This window comes from Podarcis vaucheri (genome assembly GCF_965113315.1).
Source record: "Podarcis vaucheri genome assembly, chromosome: 1".
In the NCBI taxonomy this organism is placed as follows: Eukaryota; Metazoa; Chordata; class Lepidosauria; order Squamata; family Lacertidae; genus Podarcis; species Podarcis vaucheri.
This window is the reverse complement of record NC_138759.1, coordinates 77,322,993-77,350,857: the sequence shown is the minus strand read 5'-3', so window position 1 is coordinate 77,350,857 and position 27,865 is coordinate 77,322,993. Positions and strand designations below refer to the sequence as shown.

Below are 27,865 nucleotides of genomic sequence, written 5' to 3'. Positions count from 1 at the left end.
CTTTCTCCTGCTGTGGATGGCATTATGAGGCAGAAACATGCAACCTGTAGTATACAGTGTCTGATGGTTAGAGGTATTTTTATTGAAAGTTGACAGAGATACAGGATCTATGCAAATTTTCCATAAGTTGTCTACATTCTCAGTGTTTCCATGAGGTTCCAAAGAGGACCATTACTTTTTCCCTCCCCTCTGGGATTTACCCTGGAAGGCTCCAGGATTCGTCAGGAGAGGCTAGTGTAACCTGTCTAGAACCCAAATTTCCTGATTTATAAACATTTTTGCAAGCTATTATGGGCTTCAATCAAATAAATATGAAAACAAGTAAAAATGTAGACGGCAAAGATGTGTGTGTGTGTTGGGGGACACAGAGTGGGGAGCGGAGAGGGAAAGAACTTGGAAGCAGTCTGAGTGCAACTGATATGTTCTGCAAAGGCCATGCCTAACTCTTAGCAGCAAGCTTTTTTTTAAAAATTATTCCATTCCCTCTCTTGAGCTTCTGAAACTGTGTACAGACTTAGGGGTATATCCCGAAAGAGGTCTGCCTTTCACCATGCCCAACAGGGCAATCTGCCCCATCCTCTCAGTTCAGCACTCTCAGGTCGGTTATGTTGCCTTCATCTTGGGATCACTGGTGTACTCCTTCCGTTTCCCCTCCACCGCAGTCCGCCGTCCCCTCCGATTAAGCTGTGTCATTTCCATCTCACCATCAAATCCTATTTCTTTATCATGAAAATAAATACTTTGTGTACAAAATGTAAAAGTAAAACTCTCTGCTACGTAAGTTCACATACCAGTCAGGCTATTTGAGGGGTGGGGGTGGGGGAGAGGAGTGTAAAGGGGAGTCCTGATTGTTTCTTCGATCTGTTTGGGGTGGCGATTGCCATTTGGAGGGAGTTGCATGGGTGTCGTCTTATTTGTTTGCGTCCCTTCTGTTAGAAACTCAATGGCGGCTTCTGGTACGGGAATTTGGGCAGCAACTACTGGCCACGGTCTAGTAGTTGGTGAGTGGGTATCGCAGAAAGATGAAGACAAGGATGATGCAGAAAGTGGCCAGTGCCGAGCTGGTAATGTTAAAAAGACGGGCAGTCTTGGCGTCTTCGACAGCACCATTCAGGTCATTGAGGAGTTTTTTATCCCGAACCTGGAAAAAAGAAGAACAACCATTGCGTGACATGTCCAAAATGGAAGCCAAGTAATCGGGATACAGGAAGAGCCACAACCTATGACAAGATCTGCCCAGTGATTTCTGGTGCTTCAAAGAATGTGAGTGGAAACATCTAGTATTTGTTCCTACTGCATCATATGCATTTATTTCCTCTGCCTGGGACTCCCAGCTATCTCCTTTACCTTTAAAGGATCAGGACAGTACTACTGATATACTTCTTCCAGCAGGGTGAACAATAGCACTGCAAATGTGATGACGGGAGCAGGTGAGTCAGCGGGGGGGGGGGGGAGAGATGACAGGTAGGTGCTAATTGGCTTTTCCTTGCGAGCACAAAGCAGTATAGCATTATGTGTATAGCTGCTTCCTCTAGGAAACTATGTCTTTGGTCTATCCATTGGTCGCAAAATTTGAGATGCAAATAATGGGGAGGGGAAGATGGAGTGGAGATGACTGGGGCATTAACCGTTGACATGGGCTGTGTGTCATGCACTGGAGGAAACAATCGGTACATAGTTAAGACATTTCATTTCTTTAACAGCTAATGGCAAAAATCTGTGGTCTTCTAAGTTGAGACTTCACCAGGTTCGGCCCTGTTATGTGCTTCCTTTGTGACTGCAGCCAAGTTAATTTCCAATGCTCCTTCTGAGCAAAGCACATTATGGCAGGGCAATACACAGTTCAGAGTAGGGGTGGTAACCCTGTCATGCACTCCCATTTCAACTGGATCATGGGTATTTATGGGAGCTGTCAGTAGTCAATTGTATATGTGTGTGTGCGTCCCATCCCTCCTAGTGAAATCTGGCACAGGATTCCACTGCAGCAAGAAGCTGTAAGTATATTAATATTAATAGGGTTAGGCTAATGGAGGTCTTATGCAGATCCCATGCAGTTTAACCTATAGCCACTGCAGCTAGACTTCAGGTTTCATTACTACAGAACAGATCTTGCACATCATTCGTACCAGTAACATTGCAAAAATAAAGCAGCATGCTCTGGAGCAGCCCTGCTGGTGCCTCTGTATTCTGGAATAGGTGGCTGAGAGAAGGTGGCCTCTACAGAGAGAATCCAAAAGCAGTGTCACTAAGCAATTCTTTCAGGTGTGCAGAAGCTGTAGACATATGGCTCAAGCTTGACGTGACTATAGTTACATTCTATATGCTAAAGTTATTCTGCTATAGTACTTTCATGTGTTATTAGAGTACCCTTCATCAGTGCATTTCTTTGATTTGTCAGTGGGTCTATATACACATGGTTGTAGAGCAGTGTCTCTCAAACTTTTTTCTCTGGGCCACACTTACAGAATAAAAAATTGCTTGTGCTACACTGATTTTTCTTTTTTTTACTGATAAGAAATAGATTGGAAAACACAACTAGGATTGTCATCAGTATCACTTGATGCTTCTTCTCTCATTTTGAGAAGATACCTATCCATTTCCTGTAAATATTTTTTAAAAAGTTTTGACACTATACTACCCTGAAATATTGAAATGTTTCTTTGTCCTTGAATCTTCCCGCCACACTTGCCCCCCTCTCCTGCCACACCTTTGAGAACCACTGGTGTAGAGGAAGGATGGGGGGGGGACCAATGGAGTCCCATGACCATGAAATGCCAAACGTACAGCTTGTGACAGTACAATTAAAGTTTAAATGTATGCACAAAAAACAATGGAATCAGTTACAACAGCGGTAATTTGTGATAACTTAATCATCCTTCCTTTGTTGGAGAATAGCAATGTTCATGTCAGCATTAGGAGAGAGTCCTGGGAGACTGAAATGTTCTCTCACGAGTTTCCGAACGTTGCCATTCCTGATGTCAAATATGTGATCATCATTATCATCATCATCATTGCACAGAGACTGACTTGAAACTCAGTTACACAGCAAGTTTAAAAGAAGACGCCGGTATGAAACTACTGAATTAGAACTGAATAAGAAGTTTGATTATATCAGTTCTGAGCATAAGTAGAGCATAAGCATAAGTAGAGACTATGGGTTCTTGTCCCACTACAGACATTAATAAATTTAACAATGATTAAGGTAAAGGTAAAGGTACCCCTGCCCGAACGGGCCAGTCTTGACAGACTCTGGGGTTTGTGCGCCCATCTCACATTTATTGGCCGGGGGCCAGCGCTGTCCGGAGACACTTCCGGGTCATGTGGCCAGCGTGACAACGCTGCTCTGGCGAGCCAGAGCCGCACACGGAACGCCGTTTATCTTCCCGCTGGTAAGCGGTACCTATTTATCTACTTGCCCCCGGGGGTGCTTTCGAACTGCTAGGTTGGCAGGCGCTGGGACCGAGCAGCGGGAGCGCACCCCGCCGCGGGGATTCGAACTGCCGACCTTTCGATCGGCAAGCCCTAGGCGCTGAGGCTTTAGCCCACAGCGCCACCCGCGTCCCCATTAGGGTATCACTAATTACTGCTGTTGTGAATAGTCACTGAGTTTATTTTGCATACAATTTTAAGCTTCAGTTGAATTTTCATAGAGTGTACTATTGGCACTTCATTGCCATTAGATCTCATTATTTACAAGTGTATATAGTGAAGTGGACTCTGGTCCACGAAAGCTTATGCCGCAGTAACTGTGTTAGTCATTCAGGGGTCACAAGACTATTGCTTTTGCTGTAACACATGAACATGGCTAATTCATACTGCAGGGAGTTACTGCTTTAGTGCACAGGGAAGGCCATGTGATGCCCTTCAGATGTTGTGGTCTACAACTCCCATCAACCTGGACTGTTGATGGTTAGAGCCTTCAACATATAGAAACACTACATTAGCTACCTCTGCCTTACCGACTCGCATCAGGTCATAAGATTGCAGTAAGAAACGGAAGCCCACTTGCAATGAACCAAGCTAAACACCAGGTGTCAGTGGTGAACTATGTATGGCAAACCTACCAAGCTGTAGTGCAGCAGAGCTGCCTAGAAAGAGCTAAACGTTTTAATTGACCAAGTGTCTCCAGAAATCTTCCACGAATTCATGCAAGTCATTTTTAAAAGTGATTTCCTTTATAATTCCCCGAGTGTTTACTGCCTTGTGAACTTGACATTGCTCAATGAAGTGATGGCAGTAACAAAAGCCACAAGTTCAAATATTCGGTCTGTGATTCCAGCTTGCCAATTTCCAAAGCCTGCAGCTTATTTCAGGCCACGCAGCAACATCCCATGCATTCTAAATACATGAGATCTTCCATTTTGCTCCCCTTGCAAGGCCGTTCTTTTACAAATACACTCCTTGCTTATCACAGACTCTGCCTGCTGCCTGCTTGCTGGCACAGTTGCTATTGAAGGAAATTGCTAATGTTGACTGAACTGTAAATGGCGTAGGGAGAAACTGCCTGTTATGCAAATGCATATATTAACTCCCTAAATCAACTTCTTTTAAGAAAAAAAGCAGCTCCAGAAAGGATTGGCTTTCAGCAGAGAAATAGATGGATGTTTAACCCTTTCCCCACCCAGTGCTCTTTCTCAGTATCTCCTCGTTGGGGATCCAGATGTGTGTTTGCTGCACACATTCCTGCACACATTTGAAAAAGCATATGCTTTAAATATATGGTGTGGACGGTGGTATCACTGCAGGTGGGGGAGTATATTTCCGTTTCTGCATTAAATTTTGAAAATTGACAATCAGAAAATTAATAATATGCATTCTGAATATATTAAGAATAGTAGCATATCATTTGTTTTCATTATTTAGTTTATTCCACTTGCAGTGTCTCATTTTCTTGCAAAATGTATTTACCGTGACCAAGACTTCAGAAGTGAAGGGATTTTGTTTGTTTGCAGATAAACTTCAACAGAGTCACAGAGATTTTACAAATGCAAGCCCTTCTATCCCGAACTGTAATCATATTCTTTTATTGAAGAGGCTACATGAATTTGGTTCTAATCACCAAGACATCAATGGTTATTTATTATTTACCTCCTACATACCTTCTACTTTTTACATTCATCACAACCCTGTGAGGTTGGTTAGACTGAGCCACAACGACTGAGTCAAGGCCACCTAATAAACTCTGTGGCTGTGGGTGGGTCTCCCCAGTGTAAAGCAAACACTACTACAACTCACTGGAAACAACTTCAAAGATGGTCCCACTGCATTGCTTTGGATGGGCCTGGATTTATTTAACGAAATTGTCTTGTGGAAACCCAGCCATTTCATCTGCCTCTAGCTTTGGCCCATAGTCTTCCTTAGATTCACCACCTTTCAAGAGTCTCAAAGCAATCTTTGAGGTCAAGTTTTCTTGCCATGGAGATAACAATAATGGGGAAAGAGCCACTTGTTGACTAGTACTTGTTGCACAAATACAAACAGCACATAACTTTTACTTATCCCCAAAGCAGAAGTGGGGAACCTGTGGCCTTCAGGATGGTGTCAGACCACCACTGCTTTCATCCTTGAGTGGCTGAGGCTGGTAGGAGGTGGAGCCCCAATTTTTTTTGGAGGGCAGCAAATCCTTCCCCCCCTTTCCAATGTAGTATCATGTCTGGGGGGGAGCTCCATGGGGGGGCATCATATGACTTCACACAAAGAGCTCTGGGAATTATAATTGTGGTGAGAATTCTGCTGGAGAACCATAGCAGCGTAATGCATAGCATCGTATCCTACATTTGGTGAGTTATAAATCAATTCATTGGGGGGCAATTCCTAAGAGTTTAAATCCTTTTAAGTTTGCGGTGAAGACAGATCTCTTGTGCGTCGCTCATAGCCGCTGCACAGTAGCAGCAGCCATCTCTGCAAAAACATTTTTAAAACACCCTAAATAATGTATTAGCTAGCATTAGTGTCAATTATTATTAGTTACATTTGTATCCTGCCCCTTTCCCCAAGGAGATCCAAACAACATCTGTTCCTCCTCAAAAACTGAGATAGGTGAGATTGTGAGGCCAAGGTAGGCACTTGGCCAAGGCTACCAAAAAGAGCTTCATAACTGAGTGCGGGTTTGAACCTGGGCTTCCCACATCCACACCCAATCCTATAATCATGACTACACCATCACTGAGGACTCCTCCAGGTGTCCTTTTCATTGCACATTCATCATGATTTGTGTTCAGGTTGGCATTGGGGCAGTTATCTGTGATCTTGCTTTCAGCACCGTAAAAGTTTGGAGTCAAACGTGCGCCATTGCTTCCAACAGGTGCATGTCCCACAGTTTTCCGCCGAAACCCCCAAACTTTTCATACTACAAAGTCCCAAGGATTTTTGGTCCCACTTTTGTGCCCCCTCCAGATGACAATGAGGTGGTAACACTGGGGATGCATCACACAACAACTAATAAAATGGAACAATGTGTGAGTGATCCAGTATAAATCCACCACTAATAGACTGCTATTGCATCACTGATAGGTTGCAGAATACACCCACAAACACACCCACACACATACACACTAGTCTGGAGGGGACCTGCATGATTTCCAGGTGAACATGCTAATTTCCTTCCATTGATTCAGGTAAAATAAAAGCTGTGTTCCGTTTGTGATGGCTATTCCACCTATTCAAGCCATTATTTGAGTAATGGATTTGTAGTGAAGATGTTTGCACAGAGTTGCCTCTGTCTGATTAATATATTCTAGCACTATATGCTTCTTTGCAATTTATTTATTCTTTTAGATCTAACAAAAACCCTTTTAAAAAAATGTGCATCTAAAAATGTATGTGTGTGTTTGGAAACATATGTGTCATAGAGATTCACTTATCTGAAATCTAGAACTGGTTGCAGCTTACCATCCAGTTTATACTTTGTGGCAAACCTAGGATTGCTGCCACACATTGTGTGAAAAGGTCCTTTGTCTCATTCTCTGTCTGAATCTTCTACACCTCTTCTTCCTATTGCTGTTCTTCTTTCTCCCACATTCTCTATCTATACCTTTCCTTTAACACCTGCTTCTCTGTTGTCAGACTGCTATGTCAAGGCAGTGGGTGGGGGCCAGCCCTGAAGCTATTCCAAAACTGTAGCCAGCTTGATTTTTGCAGTGAAATGCAGACAAAATCTCATCACAAGTCTCTAGGAGCTGCAGGGGTACAACACTTTTGATGAAATAACTGAAAAGAACAAATGAAAAGAGCAGATCATTTAGGACTTGCAGATGCTCATGATAATTAGGAGCATTTAAATGAAGGTGTTCTAGGAATGTACATCTCCCAGGAGCACCAGAATGAACTTTCTCCCTCCTTTTGATCTGTATCTTTGTCATTCCCTCCTGTCCTCCTTTCCCCCACTTTTCTCACATTGCTCCCTTTCCCCACTTCCTATTGTTTTGAAGATTAATATGGATTATCTACCACACTGAATGCTTTTAGGTGAAATAGTGCAGGGTATCAGCAGGGATTATAACAGAGAAAGCAGGCACTCTTTAATCAAGCTGACAATACCTTGCGTACTTTTACATGCCCTTCTGGCAACCCATGTTAAAGAACTATATGCTGCCTCCTGTCACAGCAAAGCTGTTCACACAGGTCTCTCTCATCCTCTTTTCTTCCCCAACCCCTAAGCATATTAGGAGTACAATTCTGGCACCAGCATCTGCTGCTAAGTTTTGTCTGACAGGGAACCAGAGCACTGCACTATTGCTATTACACTGCTACCTCTTGTGATTCCTATTTAACTAGCCATGGCCTCATGCATGCTAATCTATGCTTCCTTCCAGGCACCAGACAGGTGTTGCGAATGACAGCCTCAGGGGACCAGATTCAAAGGAGAAAGAGGCTCCTGTGAGTTTAATAGCTGCTTGGGTAGAAAAGCTGCCCTTGTAAAATTTCCTCTCTGAAGCTTCTTTAACCTTTGGCCACTCCAGGATGTCCTATTGTTATGATCATTTTGTGGTGGTTGTGTTTTTTTTTTGGGGGGGTGTAAATATATATAGAGAGAATGCATTTTTAATCATGCACATCTTGCTATTAAGTGGCATTCTAGGCATTTAGGAGAATGGCCCCCTGCTTTCCATGTGGTTCTGGTGGTGTGCCAGTTTGTGATTATGTGGGGGTTAATAGATTCACAGCTGTGCCTTTTATTATGCAGAACTCCTGGTCAGCAGCATTTCTCAAGGTGCAACTATCTTTTTTTCTTGTTCTCATTTAGCCTTGTGTTGCTGTTCTTTCCCTCTCTGTTAGCTGCTGTTGCATAAGGATCGATAAAGGAGATCTTGGCATTGTGCTCTCACCAGGAAGATTCATGGTTTTCCTGGCACAGTGTAGACATCCTGTCCCGAGAGTTATGCACACATAATGTTTCTGCAGCATTTACTAGTAGAATAGCTGCCACAACTGGGCACAGGGCAGGCTGCTGACAGATTCTCAATTATCTCTAGTGAACTACTTCTGTCCACTGACTCTGTCTACCTGATATAACCCTCTCCACCCAGACATAAATGCAGCACAAACCAAGGGTTTGTTCCACGCAAATGAAACTATACACCCCCCCACCCACCCAATCTCCATCCTTATCTCACCACATTCATGTTATCAAACAATATAAATAACCATAAGATCACACCATAAAAATAATTAAAGCAACAGTCATAGCCAATTGATACGTCAACGCACACACACAATATTAGCCAACGCAACACAAGTAAAAATCCTATTTGGGAAAGTCTGCCTAAACAAAACAAAAAAAACACTCTCATGCAACACCCTAGCAGGGATGCACAGTGGCAGGATCTCATCATGATCCAGAATTAAGGGCCCACTGCCAAGAAGGTAGGGCCATTTACTGCTCTCATAAAGAGGAACCTAGATGATCTTAAAAGGTAAAGAGATTCCTAAGGGCAGAGATGATCTGAGATATACCAAGTCCAGGTCATGAAGGACTTTGTAAATTGAAACCAGCATCTCTAATTCAAGGTAATAGGTAGTCAGTACCTCTGCTGCACAATTACCGTATTGGCCTGAATATAAGTCTCACCTTTTTTTTCCCTTCAAATTCCGACCATGAAAAGTTAAAGTGCAGCTTAAACTGGATTTTATAATATTGCTGCTGAAACAGGCATACAGTAAAATGGGGCGGGTGTGAGTGCCTGCGGAATTTTAAGGGAGTGGCTTATATTTGGGTATTGTATTTTTTCCTTTTTTGCCCTTGAATTTTAAAGGTGCGGCTTATATCGGGTGCAGCTCATATTCGGGCCAATATGGTAGTTGAAAATTAGACTCCCACCTCCCTAACCCAGCAAGAAAGTGGACTGTGGCAATACATGTAAACTAAAGCCTCTGAGATATCATTGACTGTCCAACCTAGAACCATTAGATGGCAACCAACATTTGCACAAGATTCCAGGCTTCCATACTGACTTGATCATGATAGTGCAATCCTGCACGGGTCTATTCAGAGTTAAGTACCATTGCTTTCAATGGGGCTTACTCCCCGGTAAGTTTGTGTATATAGGATTGCAGCCTAAAATATCTTGAAATACTGAATTCACGATGAAGTTGCTGTTTGGAGACAAGCATTCCTATGATCCCTGATCTCTCTCTCTCATATTATTTGCAGGTGCTGCACAGATTAGCTCAGATACATGTTTTCTTTTAATCACCCCTTTTCCCAAAATGACTTCAAATAATGTTATGCTACTAAGGGTGAATTCTTATCAAACCTCAAAAAAAAAAACAACCCCAATATATTTGTCCTTGTAATAAGGCAATGAAAATGGAATGGAGAGCTGAGACACAGATTCCTAAGGCCAAATGTTTCCCAGAGCTTGTAACGAGATTGTGGTAAGTGCACAGAATTCAAAACTAGACCCAGACTTTCTGAAAAGGTGCCATTTATTAAATAAATTAAAGTAAAACCTCTGGGGATCCAGTTTCCATTATGCAGCCTTTGGTGTGAGGTTTTCAAGAGATCAGCAAGCAGAATAAAACTATCAAATCTCATTTGATGAATCTACATCCTACTTAAAATGCAAAGGCACATCTGTATGAGAGCCTCACTCGCTTCCAGTTCAATGCTTTAGTGCCAAAAAGGAAGTTTAAAACTATTCTGCTGAAAAAGAAGAGAAAATGTTATAGAAGCCAAGCCAAGCCCCTCCCCATATCTCCCCGTTTCCATGACTTGTACAAACAATGTGTTAGAACTCCAATCTGCATATACATGCAGGTAGGGAAAGGATAGAAAACACATAAGAACGACCTTGCTGGATCAGGACAAGCCTATTTTCCGGCATTTTGTCTTCAAGGGTGATTGCTCAAGATAGCTATGAAAAGCTCACAAGCAGGACATGATAAAGATAGTCATCTCCTTTTATCTCTCATCTGTTGATCAGAGGTGAACTACCTCTAAATGTGGAGTTTCTGCTTTTAGTGTTAGCTTAGAAACTACTGATAGGGCTTATACTCCATAAATTTACCCAATGCACTTTTAACGTTATCTGCAGTTGTCCTTATTGCTACATACTGTGCAAATGAATGCCACAGGCTAGTTCTGTGTTACACAGAGTACTAGTCTGAAATGGTAGGAATATACCATTGCTTCTGTTTATTACAGGCATGGCAATAACCACATATGTATTTACTGAAATTCACCAACATAAGAAACACCAGGTGAAAATAGCTTCCCCACTGTACACAGAATAGATCTTAGAGCTCTGTTGCAATTAGTGTTCTAAATGCTAGCTTGCTGTGCAAATAACCAAACTTCCCTCTTTTCTGAAATATACCCAGAAATTATGTGTTAAAACTAATTTGTCTCTCCTGCTCTTCAAGATGCATCCACGTAGACCGCTTACTCGTTCACTCTTTCAAAATCCTCTCTTGGCTTGCTCTCATAATTCATTACCTTCCAACTACCAGTCTCTGATTTCAAGGCCCGTTGTGACTTATATCTCTGTCCATCGGCTGATGATAGACTCCTCAGCCCTTTCTCCTAATTTTCTTCCAGTTTGGGACACATGGGGTTTTCGTAGGCATGAAGGGGGCTTATATTTCACAAAGTTCTGTGCATTTTCCTACTACATGGTACCCACACTGACGCCTTGATTTTTGTGATTGTCCCTGAAGAGTGTTGGCGGATCAGTGCTGATCAGCCAAAAGATTTGCAGCCACTACCATGGACAGCGGCACTAGAGGTCAAAAGGATAGGGTGATTGCAGGACTGACAGTTAGATCAAGGAGTTTGTGATTTGCCTGGTCAATGCCTCTGGTCCTTGCATTAGATCACTTAAGGGTTCTTCTGAGATCCCAATGGCATAAGGCATAGCACTCAGACCCCAGTCCCTGTTGGGGGCAGAGACATGGGGGCTGTTTTAAATTGCTCTCCAAGCTGCCAATTTATGTGGCAAGTTGTGTGTGCTGCAAATTACCATGTGGATCATTACCAGGTGGTGGAGAGAGGAAATTGTCCACATCATTGTGGAGCTGCTGCACTCAAAAAGCTTGACGTATGGCAAGAACTGCCACATGGAATGATTCAGAATGGCATTCACAGCACTATTGTTCCATGTTCACTAGACCTCAGTGACTTTGAGAATGGGATGTTATGAGTTGAGAAACAATTGGAAGCACGTGAGTGTGGCAGCCAAACCTCGTGTTAATTGTGTTTCTGCATTTAACATGCAGGGTTGTTGTTTTTAAGCATCAATGGTGTGTGTGATGATAATGATGATGATGGTGATATATTATTATTATTATTAATAATAATAATAATAATAATAATAATAATAATAATAATAATAATAATACCCCGCCCATCTGGCTGGGTTTCCCCAGCCACTCTGGGCAGCTTCCAACAAAATACAGTGGTACCTCAGGTTACATACGCTTCAGGTTACATACGCTTCAGGTTGCAGACTCTGCTAACCCAGAAATAGTACCTTGGGTTAAGAACTTTGCTTCAGGATGAGAACAGAAATCGTGCTCCAACGGCGCAGCAGCAGCAGGAGGCCCCATTAGCTAAAGTGGTCTTCAGGTTAAGAACAGTTTCAGGTTAAGAACGGACCTCTGGAACGAATTAAATACTTAACCTGAAGTACCACTGTATTAAAATACTGAAATACATCAAACATTAAAAGCTCCCCTAAACCTTATTATCAAGATTGTAGCAGGCAGTGAGGAGGAACTGAACCATCTCATTCTTTCTTGCAGTCATAAAGAAAATCTCTCTGCTCTGAAGCTATTATTTGCACTTGAAATTTAATGAGTTTAATGCCAAGTTTACTTTGGCCCTGAATGGACCTATAATAGTGGAAGCAACCAAAAAACCCATAGGAGAACCCAACTGTCCCACATATATCAAACTATGTAACCCATGAAATTATCTATCATCATGCAGTCAGAACCAGATGCATGAAGAAAGGTGCATGTTTAAGCAAGCAGCTTCATATGGCTTGCACAGGCAAGGCAAAAAAATACTGCAGGGAAAAGCACTACTCCATGCTCCACCAATACCCTCCCATAGTGCTGCAACTCAAGCAGACCTGGGGGGGGGCACTACTTTCTGGTCTTCAAGAGGCAGATCCCGACCTTTCACTGAAAGCTGAAATACATGACCATCAGCATCATGTTACATGGAATTATATCACTTTGGGAGAAAGCTAGGTAAGAACCTTCTTTCTAAAAAAGCCAGGATTGGGGCTTTAAAAATATATCTAACCTCTTAGTGTTGAGGTCCGACAAACAACAGGGGACCTCTGTGCTTTTGTACCACATACCACCACAACCACCCCATCCAAAAATCTTATAAAACTGCAGGTTTAGGACAAAAATCCAGCCTGGAGCTGCTCAGGATATGAAGGTAAAGGCTGCCATCATACAACATTTCTCTGGCCCCGACACTCTTAAACCTCATCCCATATGTTGCTGCTGTGCTGATGCAAAGGCAGCTCACAGCACTAGGGTTTCAGGAACCTGTTGAACTTAATGTCCTATACTTTAGGGCCTATTTAAGGCAATATTTTAGCTATTCAACATCATTTTATTTTTTAAAAATTTATTTTAAGTTCTTAAATTATTTAAAGTTCCAAGAGCAAACTCTGGGGATCTTATAGCCTTCGGCATGTTGGCTACCTCTCAGCTACAATACTCTGAACTTATGTTAACACAAAACAGTTTTTTTCTTCTTCAAGAGACAGCCTCTAGTTGTATTCACAACTGAGGCCCCAATTAACTTTGCTTGAGCAAACATGTAGCCCCAGTGATGTTAGTAGGCCAAAGTTCTTCACAGAAATTGCTGTTGTGGTCTGAGTAATGCCTGGAGCAAACTACTTCTCAATTAATATACATTGCCCAAGCTTACACAGCACCAGGGGCTGTGTCAAGTAAATAGCCATGCACAGCACTTGATCTCCACTTATGCAGTTTCTTATCACTTTATTCCACTTTAATCAACTTTTGATTAATCTCAGCTGAACTGTGGTCATTGAAACATATTGTGTTTGAGATGACATCACACAATGAAAAGCTGTTATCTGTAGTGATCAATCTGTGATTCCCACACACAAGCTGTCACTTGAAGTTCAGTTAAATCAGTCTTAGGATGGTCTATAGTAAATTGGGACAGTGCTTCTGCTTTTCAATACCATTGTCAGGTTTCCCAAAAGATAAAAAATAAGATGTAGTCGTAGCTGTTGTTTTTGATTTAGATAACCTTCTACTGGTCTAGAAGTATGCAAACTCCCCCCCCCCCGCCGCCATGGAGGGGAAAAAGAGACAGTAGTGAAGATTTCATATTGTCATTCAAGGCTGTAGTGCTGGGGTGCTCCTAGGCCTGTTGCTCAGTCTGGAGGGTTAAGCTATAGCAGTGGTCAGACATGCTTTTCACCAGGACCACCTGGTAAGACAGCTGGATATACATCTGGTGACATGGTTCATACCTTCTCTTTGTCACCGTACAGTGTAATACACAGCACACGGCTGCCCTTGATAATTGTCAGAGAGTGCTAACTGCTGCAGAGCGAAGCCATCCCTTGATGAAACAAGGCAGCAGGAGCATATTACACCAGTGAGAACTTGCATTGTTTCTCTATGGGATCCCAGACACAATTCAGGCGGCTGGCTTTGATTTATGAAATGCTTAACAGCTAGGGGGCAATTTAGCTATGTATCCATTCTGCACTTCTCACCCTGTCTTATCATTAGCATGCCTAAGGGCATTTAAATGCAAACAGTGCACACCTCAGTCACCATTTAACTTACTATCTATTGCGACTTATTCTGCAAGCAAGTCCAGCGAGTATTATGCACAGTCAGGATCCATATTTAGGCATTCGTTGAACTCTGCTTTCTCTGTCCCCATCCCCATTATCCTCTATGAGTTAGAAGGAGACTGTCAGGGTTTAACATTGTGTGTGGCACTTACATGAGCACACCAGGCTCCCTGTTGCAGACAATCACCTTCCAGCTTCTGGAGGGTGACCAGGGCAGCAGTGGCAGTCATCAGGGCAAGGGAGAGATGCTTGCCTGACCCCTGATCACTGCTGTCACTGCGGCATTTCAGGAAGGGAAGGAGTAAGGTGGCTTTGAGATGGGCATTATGCGTATGCACTTACGGAATCTATCTGGCGCTGCTGTTGGTGTGCTTGCACCATCCTGACGTCATCACTACCTTCCTCCTCACCCTTCCTGGTACATCACAGTGATGACAGTGATAGGGGGTCAGGTAAGCAGCACAGTGCTGCCAGTAACTACCGCAGGACAGAGTTGGTGCACTTTATCCCCATTCTCTCCCATCACATGTTGATTTAACATAGGAAGCAAGTGCCTGAATAGGATTAGGGCAGTGGGAGGATTGCAAGACTTTGAAAAACTGTACTGTACTCTAGCACAGTAGAAAAGGAGGGAGTGGATACATTCCAACAAATATATAAATAGACACTTACTTTAGTTTTTCAGGCTGCCCTCCATGAGAGAAAAGGATGGAGCAGAAATCTGAAACACGTTCATCACTCACCAAAGTGCTCATTTTGCTATACACTCTGCCTCTATCTATTCCACAGACCCCTGTGCATAAGCCACAAATGCAATGGGCACTGCCTCCTTTGTCACTCTCTTTCTGTGCCTTTGAAAAATGTTGTGCTTGCATTTTTTCCATTTCTCTCCATCTCTTCCCTGCTATAAAATCAGAGCTGCAAGAGAGAGAAGAGCCCTATGGGCTTGCTGCAGGAATTACTGACAGAAAATCTTCTGACCTGTGCCATGCAGAAGGTCAAAATAATTGACCATAATAGTCCCTTCTGGCAGTGAGAGCTATGAAGATACAGAAACTGTCTAGCCCACCACATGCTCCTGCTGACATTCCTTATATTGCTCTTATCAGTGCACAAGGCAGGTTATTTCATTTATTTCTCTGTTATAACAAATACCAGCGGTTCCATGGACTGACAGACATCAACACTACCTTAATGATCAGCTTGTTTCTCTTGCCTTAATTTTAGCCATTTTCTTGGATCTTTAGAATTGCTCTGTTCTGAACGAGTCAATGGGAGCTATAGATTCTGAGTGCTTTTGGTAAACAGACTTCTATCTATATCCCTCTGGAGGATTCCAAACATTTATTTTACCACTAAGGTTTACATCCAAATGACATTTACATGCAGTAAGCATGGCTCTGATCCTGCAAAGTATGGAGTACCTCCTTCAACCTTCCATCTTTACTGAAGCCTGCACTAAGCACTTCTGCATCTTCTGCATGAAATTTTTATGGAGCTTTTGACTGGCCAGCTCTTCTTCAAAGCCTAGATTATAAACCTGAGGAAATGAGAGGTTATAAGGACTGTAAGAATTGGAAAACTACACATCATCCAAGACACCTGTTAAGGATTTTCTCTCTCTCCTAAATGAACAAGTCTAGCTCATGCTGACATTTGTAGTTATTGGGCTGTAGATTTCAGAATATCTGCCTTAACTCTTTGCCCATAGATGAAAGCATTCTTCAAACTACTGTTATGGTGCACAAGAGTCCATTTTATTAAAACAATAAATAAATTGGGGTGAAGGATGAAAACAAGCTATTCCAAGACCTATGCTACAAGAATCTTCTAAAGAAAACTTTCCTTTCTAACCCAACGTCAACCCTTTGCTGCCTGTTTCAATGTACAGACTTATTCCTTTAATTAACCAGGCATTTAAATCATGGGTTAAGATGAACAAATTGCCACTACATTATTTGCACTGTGTATTCAGCATGCAACTTTTTCATTGACTTCAGATTAAATTGCTGCACTTGCCCAAATGTCCCAGTTCTCTGAGCGATGCTAAATTTCAGGTGCGAGCAGTTACCCATTTTTGTGTTTCTTTGGCATGAAGTCACTGGGGCTTAAGGCATTTTGTAATGTTTGTATTCATTTTCAGCTATACATGGTGAGCATAGATGGAAGAGTTCTGCTTAACAACTCCAACAGACACTCAACATTCATCTGTCTCCACATCAGCTTCAGTGGAGCAGGCTGCATCCTGAGATGTTCCAGATCTCCAGTTCAATTTTCTGTCTTCTGATCTGCCTGGCTCAAAACTTTAAATCTCATAATTTTATTTTATTTTTATCAGACACTAGTTTACTCACTTCTCTTCCTGCCATAGTCAGAGGAAGAAGACTAAGTACCCGTAATTTCTGCCTGTCGCCTATGCCTTTCTTGGTCATCTTAGCTCCCACTGAGACACACCAGTTGACAATGGAGTGCACTTCCAGGGGTGAAATCAAACCAGTGGAGAATCACAATGCCTGCTGTAGCTGCAGAGACTGGTAAATGCTGCCTCCTGTATTGTTTTTGCTGTGTTAGAAGAACTGGTGTCCTTCCTGAGGCAAAAGCCTGAGCAGTGTATATGGAGGTCCTGGGCTGTCCAGGCCTTGCTGATGTGGTCCAAAGGAAAGCAGAGCCATACATTTGGCACCAGCTTGGCTGCAGGAGTTGCCGGAAGGAGGCGTACAAGGCACCATCCAACCGTCCTAGGGACTCCACTCCAGATTTGTGCAGGGTTTACTCCTTAGCCTTTTCCTCTCTCCAAGATGTCCCAGAACCAATTGGGGAGTGGGGTCAAGGGCAGGAAAGCCCCATTGCCATAGCAGAAGTTCCTGCACAGGTTTCCACTTGTAAGTTGAATCCAGCCTATTGAATTTGGTGATATTATTAGAAGATTCCCAACTTCTGTCAAAGGTCTTTTAAATCTTGTATGCAATTATCCTTAAAAGGATACATCAGCAAAACAAAATAATTGTTTCTAAAGCCATAACACAAAGCAGAAAACTTTGTGAAATATAAGAGGCTCCAGAGATGATTGAATTGGACTCAAGGCTCATTTAATGCTTGTCTACACAGAGTAATAAGTTACCCTTCACTATTTTTACTACCACCTCTTAGGACTTCTAATTGACATGTCTGCTTTAAAGGAACACTATTGTTTATCCAAATCTATGTTTTGCTAGGTCTGAAACCAAAATAGTATCTCCAATTTCGCAGCTCATGATCTGCAAAAAGGAGCAGTAATTCTTGGGGGCAGGGGCGCTGCAGATACGCTCAAAGTATCTACTATCATCCCATCTGCAGTCCTGATGACAACTGTAGTTTCTAATTCTGACTTGCAGATTAACCACAGTCAGCCCAGTTGGATCCAGGGGTGGGGGAAATTGGTACAGATGAGAGGAACATGGGTGGGGGGAGAATCAGAGGGCGTGTGCAACCTGACCAGACCATGAGGCTACCAGAAGGTAGCCAGACCATGATTTGGCATCAAATGCAAACCAACCCAATGACTACCAACTCAATTTAAGATGTATTATACCATTCTGAAAATAACAAAAATGAAAAGTACTTTTACATTTCCCTAATCAAATGCTTCGAGAATAGTGACATTTTTAAAGATCATCGAATCATCATAGAATTGCAGAGTTGGAAGGGACCGTGAGGGCCATCTAAGTCCAAACCCCTGAAACACGAGAATCTTTTGCCCAATGTGGGGCTTGAACCCACGACCCTGTGATTAAGAGTCTCACGCTCTACCGGCTGAGCTATCTCTCAAGGGACATAGATGTATACAGATTTATAACAAAAGGCCATATGTAATAATTGCTGGGGTACATGGAGATTAGCAGCTGCTCTATGTTGGGGTTGGGTCAGAGGCACCTCAATGGGTGGATTCCCTTAACGTGACTTAATGTGTGAGGGAGGCTTTATTCTGAAGTGAAAGTACATGTTTACTGGCCAGTATGAGGGACAGTCCATCTCAGCACCCACTGCACAGAGATGCACTGTACTATCTGCAGGGAGGCTGGGCAACAGTTCTATTAAGTTCCCCCGTTATCTTCACTCTCTGCTTTCAAGACTGGATTCTATGTCACCTGACCCCATTTTTATTGACCAGAATTTGTTTCTTTTCTTCCACGTAAAAGTCAATAGCTGCCACTGACTTCTATGGGAGAAAGTATGCAAACACGGAGCCCCCTACCTCGCCTTACCTCAAAAACTGCTCATCCCAGTGCATGGTGCAGGCTTTGCAACCTCTCAAGTGTACATCAGACTCAAGTCCCACCTTTTTAATTAGTTAAAATAGTTTATCATTAATGCTGTTGCCACTGTCGTCATCATCTATCTACCTTGTTTTTTCCTGTTAATTAGGCAATAATAAAAACATACAAAATACAACATAAAATTAGCAATAAACCACAAGCAGAAGAACTGCAAAAAGAAGCTAGCAGCAAAATAACTTAAAACAATGAGTACCAGCAGATTAACTACAAAAGCAGCAGTGTCAAACAACAGGCAGCTAAAATACTCTATTCCCAAAATGCTTAGGGGGGTTATAATAAAGAAAAGGCCTTTACATTCCTCTAGAAAAACTGGCAAAGATAAAAAGATAGAAAGACCTATTTGGGGAGAGAATCACCATGCCTGTGGAGCAACTGCTGAAAAGACACACTTTTGTGTAGAGAACCTGTGTGGAGAATTTGAGCTAGGGATGTATCATTCAATTTAATAAGCCTATTTTCTTCTTGATAGCTATGTTAACACTTCAAATGACTTCTAAGTTGTTCTAATTTTATTTCTAATTCTTCTTCATTCTTTATTATTATTTATTGTTATTAGTAATGAAAAATCTTAATAAATAATGGTATGATTCACCACCAAAGTTTCATTCCGTACCTAAAATTCTGCATCTCCACCTCAGGTTCCTTGCCACTTCTTGGGTTTTGTGGCTCACAGTCTCCAAATTCCTCTTGCTGCCTCGCCCGTTCTGTTGGTGCCAAGACTATTGTGACATTAAGGCAGGGTGTGTGCAAGAGGGGTTTTTTTAACCCCAAAATCCCATGGGCCGTCTTAACTTTGTCTATGTGTGTTCTCTTCCCTTCAAGCTACGTGCTCTCCCGAGGCCTCTTCTTCCCACGAGGTGAGGGAACTGCACACAGACATTTCTCTTGGGCACAGAAAAGCCATCCCAATAAAACCTAAAATGTGTTTGGGCTGTCCCAGAATTTGCAAAGAAAACTGCCTCTAACCATGAGCACAATGCATTTCCTTTGCCAGTGAACAGCTGTAACATATCGGCAGCCCCCTGCCTCACAAAATACTTAGAACGAAGGCTTATAGATCATATGCCTGGCATTACATTCACACAGATGAGTTCCAGAACTAGTCTTTTTTGGAAATGTCCACACTTGTTTTCCCAACAAAACACATAATGAGAGAATAAGAAACTCATCTCCGCAATAACCCATTTCTGGGTTTCTCCCTTAGAAACCTTTTTCAACATTTCTGTCAAAACCCAAACCCTAACCCTTTACCCTCCACAGGCAAGTTCTCTGTTCTTTGTCTCCAACCCATTGCATAAACACAAGATGTCATCTAGGGCACAGTGAGCTCTAGGTTTAAGGTGGTCAAGCTGCAAAGTGCCCTCTGCTGAACCTCTCCCTGTGCTGATAGTCATGCACAGCATTGTATTATTCCATTGTATTATTGTTATTAATGCCACCCAACAACACACATCTCAGGTGTCAAAGGCCAAGGCAAGAGATGCATCTTCAGCATCCTACAAGAGCTGTCTACTGAATGCCGGCAGCACCTCTGATTCCTCTCCCCTTAATCAATCTAATATCAGGATTTTCCTCATTTTTCTTGTCCTTTGGGGCAAGGGTGTGAAGATTTGTCAAATTTCAGCTCTTTAATATCACAGTGACAAGTGAAGGTCAGGTTTCCTAGCAATTGTGCCATATAAAAAATAGGCAACAGGTGCTTCAGAAGCTGCCGCATGCTGCCATCTCACTACTATCCATGCTCCAAAGTGGACCAACAAGGGCACATAAAAAGGCATTCTCAGTGGCTTCCCCCTTTCCCTTGAATGCTGTTGTACAATAATTTTGTTTGGGCTGGCACTCAGAAATGGGGGGAAAGGGAAGGAAACATAGACAACCAGGGTAGCTCACACTCTTCTGCAACCTCTTCAGAAGCACCCCATGGATTCTGATCCTTTAAAAAAAAAAGGCAGCATGTATTGCTAATGCAGCTACATGGTGGACTGCCAGCAATAAGAATTTGCTGCAAAGATTGTCACTGAGGAACTTCACACATAACTAATGCCCGACATACTTTATACCACTCTCCCTCTCATTCATATTGCTTGTTCTTATTTAGTGTTGTAATTTCCCTGTTCTTGATCACTTGGAAATTTGCTTAAAAGCAGAAGTGTTCACATAAGTTTTACCAAAAGCCATAGGAGGACCATTTACCAGTGCTGTGTCAGGGACCCCAGGGCCTGATTCCCCACCTTATCACCTGGCCTGGTCTCTACCTGCACCTGGCTTGGTCAGGTGGCTGCAACTGTGTGTGTTCAGACCTCAGATCAAGGAAGAGAGTGGTGATCTGCAACATCCAACCCTGGAAGTAGTGGGCAGTATGACACATCTGGGAATGCCCAGGTCTGGCATAAACAATGGGAGCTTGGACTTAGTTGACTCTTGCCTGGTTAGCAAAGTATCCTCTGTGTGCTGCACTTCAGGCTTCAGCTTCCAACCTCAGCAACTGACATTGGGCACCTTGGAGCAGAGAACATTCATAGAATCATAGAATCATAGAATCATAGAGTTGGAAGAGACCACAAGGGTCTGGTCAGCTGGCCCTCTGACGGCCCTGGCATGTTAGTCCTGTTTGCAGGCAGATTACTCCTGAAGCACTGAACCAAAGACATGCTGGATGTGCAGCATGTCTTTGGTTTGCTGGATTACTCCTGAAGCACTGAACCAAAGACATGCTGGATGTGCAGAAAACCAATGAGGACTAAATAAGGTACAATGAGGAATGAGAAGGTCAAATACACAAGAGCTAGAAAGTGAAAAACCAAGATGCCACCTGTGGAGATATGCCCTATTGTTTGAAAATTAGTAAGATATATGCAATTTGGGTTTCAACAGAACATGGGATACTTTGATAAGAGCCATGGCAGGACAGGACAAGGAAGAAACTAAGGCTTGAGCCATGGTGATTGAAGGAAGGATAGAGAATAAGAGCCTAGCAGCTTTGAAGGAAGTCTGAGTATGGCCCAGAAGCTTGGCACACAAAACTGAGGTCAAATTCAATCTTCACCTTTCTACTCCCATTGCTACAAAAATTTTAGTGCATTTTGATCTGCACATTTTTCAAACTTTTCTCTTTTACAATGAGAGCTTGAAATGTGATTCCCCCCCCCCACACACACACAAATGCTACACTGAGATACACAGAAGGCCGGCCTGTTGTGCTACATTGTCTTGCCTTTGCCCACAGTTAACACAGAACAGCCACGGCCTGTTTGCTCTGACATTCTTTCCCATCTTGCAAGACGCTTGTGAGGAAGGCAGATAACGGTACCAAAAAACCCCAACAACCCACCCTACAGCTTGAGGATTAAACTTGCAACAAGGGGGACTTTGTGAACAGAATGACCTTCTTCCCATTTCTAAAGGAGACTCTGCTCTCAAAGTTTTGAAGCCATGTTTTGAAGGGGGTGGGGTGAGCCATATAACTTTTGAGCCGCCTGCCAAAAAATTGCTAAGCCCTTGTAGAGCTGTTGGCACACAACAGCCCATTAACTGCATCCGACCTCCCAAAATCTCTTTCATGAGACTGAGGGAGGCATCTGCAACCCTATTTCACATGTAGTGAAATGGAGAAATACAATAACACAAGCAAGGGAGGCAAGTTATTCAGCCCCCAAATAATATTTTTTTCAGAGGGGGGGGGACACACAGGAGTTTGTTGGAGCAAAGCCAGGTATTTGGTGGCCAGCTTGTAATACCAAAGAGACTGAGGGTGCAGCTAGCTTGGAAACAACCCTATTGCTCTCTTGTGGAATTCACGGTCGCTGGAGTTATATGCAATTAATTGATCTATTTCTGTGATGAAATCCCTCTGAATAGTGTAAATGCTGTCTGCCAAAACACATCCGTTATATTCCCCTCTGGACCTCAGATATATTAGAGGCTACACAACAGCCCCTGGGCCTCCTTTATCCCACATCCAGATAGCTATTCCCCCCCATATGTAAAAGGGGAAGTCGCCATCCATTCTTCCTTGATAGATGATCGCAATTTGCTTGTTGGCTGCACTGAGCAGTGAAATCCTGGAGCCCAGCTGGCTCATATTCACCCTGTAGTTATGAGGAATAATTACAGCAGGTCTGGTGTTCTCAGAGGGTAGTGTTACCTTAGAAAAGGTTACACAAGATAGAGAAGCTACATGGCCAGAATTTCATCTCCCACTTCTGCCATCTCCATTCCTGTTTTGACCAAGCAAGCCAAAAGGCTTTTATAGCCTTTTAACTGGCTGTAGGTTCCCTTTAACTCAATCGCCTGAGTGCATCATCTCCTACATGTTTGCTGATTTCCCTTTTTTATTTTTAAATCAAAGCTCCCATTTCTAGAGCCACCTTCCTTGCCCATATGACATGTACCATCCCCTCTGTCTTCCACCACTCCAGCCAGCAATCTTGCTCTCCTAGAAGGTCTCCATTGCTGACCTTGTAATTTACAAGGCCCAAGGGAGAGTGAAGCATGAGTTGCTTTCCTCCTCCTCGCCTGGGTATTCTAAACAGCAGCAGAACAGCAGCTGTTTCTTTCACCCCCTTCTTGCTCCCACTTGCCAAAGGAAGAAGCTGGCCTAACGCAGCAGGGGTTATAAGAGACCTAGAGGTCCCCCGAAGAGCAGAGTAAGAAGCTGACAAGCGATTCATCTGTGCTTAAGGCTGCTTCCCAAGGGTTTCTCAGGTCTTCCGGTTTGCAGCTGCTGCATTCATCAAACAATTCCTTTCCATCGAGAGCCAATCAGATCCCCAAAACAAAAAGGCTTCTCACTAAGGGTCAGATGCCAATGCCACAAGTTCGTAAAAAGGACTCCCGCTGATTCTGATTAGATTCTTATGAAGCATTCTTCCGTGGAGCTCTTAAAATATTGTTTTCAAAGATTTCCCTTTGCTGAAACTAAGCCACATTCTCAGCTTGCAGAAATATTCACCGTCCCTCCACTGCAGGCAACAGTATTATTACATGCTTCTACATCAGTTGGACTCCAGATGTTCACACAACAGTGATGCAACAAATTCAAGTATGCATCTACTTGGAGAACTTCTACTTGGAGAATCCAAACCACATTCCTAGCTTTCATGAGGGGCAAACATTCTAAAACCTAGCTGTGCCAAAATATTCTAGCCTGTTAAACTGGGAAACAATTCAGTAAAAGCTGTATTAAAGTTTAAAAAGTCCTGCATGAACAGATAATGCTTCATGGAATATGAGTGTTAGTGCAGTCCTGTTAGCACTGAGTTAAAATCCCTAGTCAGTCATAGATTCACTAGAAAGCCAGAGAAAGCCACAATTTCTCAATCTCAGATTATCATCTACAAAAAAGGAGGGATATTAATAACCTACCCCATAAGACTGCTGTAAAGAATAATCCAATACTATTCATGAAGGGCATTACAAGTAATGTAGAAAATGACACAATGATGGATGGTGATGGTAGGGATGGCAATGGCACGAAAGAATCCCTAACTCACCAAAATACTTTTAATTACATTTCTCCCCGGCTAGCTCTTTGTCTGCCAGTTGTAAAACTCATTTGCCAACCTTATTAGCCATGAAATCGGAAGAGAGATAATCACAAATCTTCAGCAACAGCCAAAGCCAATTCAGATCTATAATGGCTGATTCTTCTCATCTTACCCATCCAGATTCCTATGTTACTTTCACATAAGAATGCCTGCAGGTTATTAGAATGCTCCTTTTCTTTATTCTGTTGGATGCCATTCACAAACCAAAATATTCATGCTCCACAGCCAAAACATTTGTGCCCCACAAACCAAAATATTCATGCTCCCCTGGAGAGAAAGTTCTTCTCCCAAACCCAACACATTACGCCTGATAACATGCAAGAAAGAGCAGTTTTCATCAGAGAGCTGCAGTAAATCAGCTTCACTATAGTGAGCCCAGGTGGAGGGGCACAGACTTTCTCCAGCTATGGCCCCAGAGAGCCTCACTAAAAAGGGCTGAGATCGGTACTTACTTTCAGAGAATATGCCAAGGCAATGAATCCCAGACAGCAGAAATTGAGGTATACAAAGTTGAAGATGGACCAGAGATAGTAATCATTCACCTCGGTGGTGTCTGGGTAGATTTCAATCACCGTGGTGGGGTTAGTCATCGTCTTCTTCTCTACAGAGTGTTTGCATTGGACAGGTGGCCGCAGGCTGTCCCCTTTGCAGCTCTTGTTCTCCATGAGGCAAACGGCAGAAGAAGGAGACAGGACCGGCGATCCGTGCTGTGCAGGGGGCGTCTTGGAGATGCAAGCAAAGCACCCCTGCTGGGGGGCGTGGGGGGGTCTTCGAGTCCAAAAGGCCCCGTCAAAGGGACATGGAGGGCCCAAGGGGGGTTCCTGTGGTCTCTCCGTGGTGGCAGTCCCCAGTTTACACAACTATATCCCGGCAAAGTGTGATCCCCTGAGAAAGACGGGGAGGAAGGAGGCAGGCAGGCAGGGAGGATCAGAAAGGAGAAAGAGGTGGGAGAAAAACAGAGAGTGCAAGGATGCAGGAATCAGAAGGGAAGAATAAGAAGAGGGGGAAGAAGAGGATTAAGGCAGAGGATAGGGCAGTACACAATTGGGGAGGAAAAGAGGAGCAGAGGAGAGGGAGGACAGCATATCCAGGCAGGGAGGGAAGAGAGAGAAGACTGTTTACACACATGTACCAACCGCCAAGGAGTATTTCTCCGGCACACTGAGCAGTCATTAATGTATGCAGCAGTGTAACAGTTCCTGGTCTCCCTGCAGCTGGGTGTCCCAGCTCCCTCCCGCAGTCTGCTCTGCTCGGCTTCCCCTCCCTCGCCTCCCACACAGAGCAGCCCCAGAGTTCATCAACACCCCGGGAAAGGCAGGGGAGCTTGACCCATCCGTCTCCTGCTTTCTCCCTCTCTCTCTTTCTTCTTCTTCTTCTCCCCCTCAACCCCATTCCCCACTGTCTTCTGTTGATCCCTGCCAAAGTCCTTTGCGGTATTGTCTGACAACAACAACTCCTCTCTGTCATTCCCTCTCTCTTGCCCCTCCTCACTCACTCAACTCAGCATCAGCTTCCTAGACACTATCAATGAAGATGAGGATGGATTTTTTTTTTAAAAAAAAGAGAGAGAGAAAGAATTCCAAAGAAAGGAGCCTGGGCTGGGACTAGCAGGCAGTTCCCCAAACCGATCCGCTGCCGGCGTCCCCTTCGCTGCCTCCCCCCTCCCTCCCTCCCGCGGCGACCCTTCTCCTCCTCCCCTCCGTCCATCTCGTCATCCGAGCTCTCCTGTCCCGTGCCAGGATCGAAGCTGGGTGCTGGGAGCCGGGCGGGCGAGGAAAGCGAGTCTGTCGCGGGAAGAGGCTGCACAGCTGCGACAGATCAGCCCTGCCTTGTCTGTCTTTTGGTCTCTCTCTCTCGATTTTGCTGAGTCCTCATCTTTGCTGGATTCCTGATGTAATTGACTTTCCCTCCCACCCCCCTTTCACCTGTCAGCAGTTTTCCCGTTTGGACAATGTCGCGCGGTCAGGGGTGGCTGTGGGAAGAGGAGGAGAAAGGGGGGGGTGGAGAAGAAGAGGAGGAGCAGGGGGGTGTCAGCCTCAAATAACCCCCCCTCTCTCCCTCCCTCCCTATCCCACACGCTTTCCAATTGGGAAAAGCAGCCTGCTGATAGCCCCACGCTTGCTTGCCTGCCTGCCTGCCCATCTAGCCGCCCATCCATCCATCCATCCATCTCCGGAACAGAGGAGGAGGAGGAGGAGGAGGAGGAGGAGGCGAGACTACTCACAAGGAGGGACTCGGGGAGTTGCTGCGTCTCCTGCTCAGCACTGCCTCCGGCTCTTCTTCTTTTCCCACAACTGGAGTTGGTGGAGGAGGGGAGAGGGGAGCGGGGACAGCAGGGGAGGGGAGCGGCGAAGAGGTCAAGCGGCATCTCTCTCCCCTCAATTCCCAATCAGGGCAAGGCGCGCGCACACGCTCATTAGAGCCTTGAGGCTGCCCAGCTCCACTTCACCTCGGCCAGGCGCGCTCGTTGGTGTGCGCTCGCGCGCTCTCCTCCCCTGCTGCCGCCCTTCTGGCCCCAAGCGCGCGGGGTGTGTGTGTGTGTGTGTGTATTCGCGGGCGCGCGGGCGCGCACGCGGCGACCTTCTACACGGGAGACCAATAATAATAATAATCAAACCCACTCAACTCCCACCTACCTTGTGGAAACGCGGGCCGCCCCCCGCATCCAGGCGCAGGCATCGCCAGTTGAATGCCTTCCAGTTGGTCCACAGCGGTGTTTCAGAAGCAGCGGGGAAGCTGAGGGGCCACTTGTGTCCGAGGCGTGCAGAAAGTCCCTCAGGCAGCAGGCCCGGCCCGGGCCTCCGTGACCGACGCGCATGCAGACACGGGCACGCCGTCCGTCCAACATGGAGGTGCGTGGCCAGCAGCACTGAGGGACTCCTGGCCACCCCCGCCCCGTCCCCTTCTTCAGTCTCCTGTGGGGAGGAGGGTGTTGCCCTGCTGACGCGAGCGCCGAGGGGCAAGGGGCGCTCTGTGCGCTCCAGTCATGGGGAAGAGATCGAAATTGGATAAAGATCGAATGTCGCCTGCGCGGGCGGCGGACACACGCAGACACGTATCTGTACAGTCGTGTCAGAAGCGCCCCGCTGGCCCACAGAAGCTGGGGAACCAAGAGAGAAGTCTGGCAAGAGAAGGGGAAATGGGAGCTGGGACTCGTTTCCTGTGGAAAGATGAGGGAGGTCAAAGAGTTAAGGCTAAACGAGAACAAAAAAGTTGAGGCCTCAGTGGATTTGAGGGTGGCGCACTCTCCGTACCCGCCCAACACAAAGCAAACCCAGGCGACATCCCAACTGGAGAGAATACTGTATAGGAGAATACATATATTGCTAACAATTACTAGCATGAAAAGTTCATCATATTTTGAACTGAAACTAATAGTCTGGGTTAAATGTAAACAAAAAGCAGGAGTATCTTTTGCTATCTCCATTCTGGGTTTCTTTTTTAAAAATAAAACAAAAGCATCACTTTTTATATCCAAACGGTCTGGGGGTAGTGCCAGTCATTCCTGTTTTTTTTTTTTTCTTTTTTAACAGCCTCTGTTTCGGGTACTTTCTTGAATTCTTGCCCTTCTTGTCAAGGTTTTGGTCAGATAATGTACTGTGGTCCTTCTATTGGTTTGCTCTTTTCAGACTGGGATTTCTATCCAGAGTAATTCTGTAAAATGCGTTTCCTATAAGAATCCCTTTATTCTCTGAAGTACGCC

The 27,865-nt window shown here is 44.2% G+C and overlaps 1 protein-coding gene across 4 annotated transcripts; it reads right to left on the bottom strand.

The window, feature by feature from the left end:
* Positions 1 to 61: 61 nt before the first annotated feature.
* Positions 62 to 27,267, bottom strand: IFITM10 (interferon induced transmembrane protein 10). 4 transcript variants are annotated; one of them, XM_082195387.1, is made up of 3 exons: positions 26,799 to 27,267; positions 24,615 to 25,047; positions 62 to 1,141 (listed from the first exon to the last, which is right to left on the bottom strand). In XM_082195387.1, the coding sequence occupies exons 2-3, from the start codon at positions 24,825 to 24,827 to the stop codon at positions 992 to 994; spliced, it is 363 nt and encodes a 120-aa protein (XP_082051513.1). In that variant the 5' UTR covers positions 24,828 to 25,047; positions 26,799 to 27,267; the 3' UTR covers positions 62 to 991. The 4 variants fall into 4 exon arrangements, with proteins under 4 accessions (XP_082051513.1, XP_082051512.1, XP_082051514.1 ...); XM_082195386.1 differs by lacking the exon at positions 26,799 to 27,267 and adding an exon at positions 26,387 to 26,630; XM_082195388.1 differs by lacking the exon at positions 26,799 to 27,267 and adding an exon at positions 26,088 to 26,344.
* Positions 27,268 to 27,865: the final 598 nt, after the last annotated feature.

Coding starts and splice junctions, on each gene's coding strand:
- IFITM10 (XM_082195387.1), bottom strand. CDS start 24,827: ATGGAGAACAAGAGCTGCAAAGGGGACAGCCTGCGGCCACCTGTCCAA. Junction 1,142..24,614: donor CCTTGGCATATTCTCTGAAA/GTAAGTACCGAT, acceptor TCTTTTTTCCAG/GTTCGGGATAAAAAACTCCT.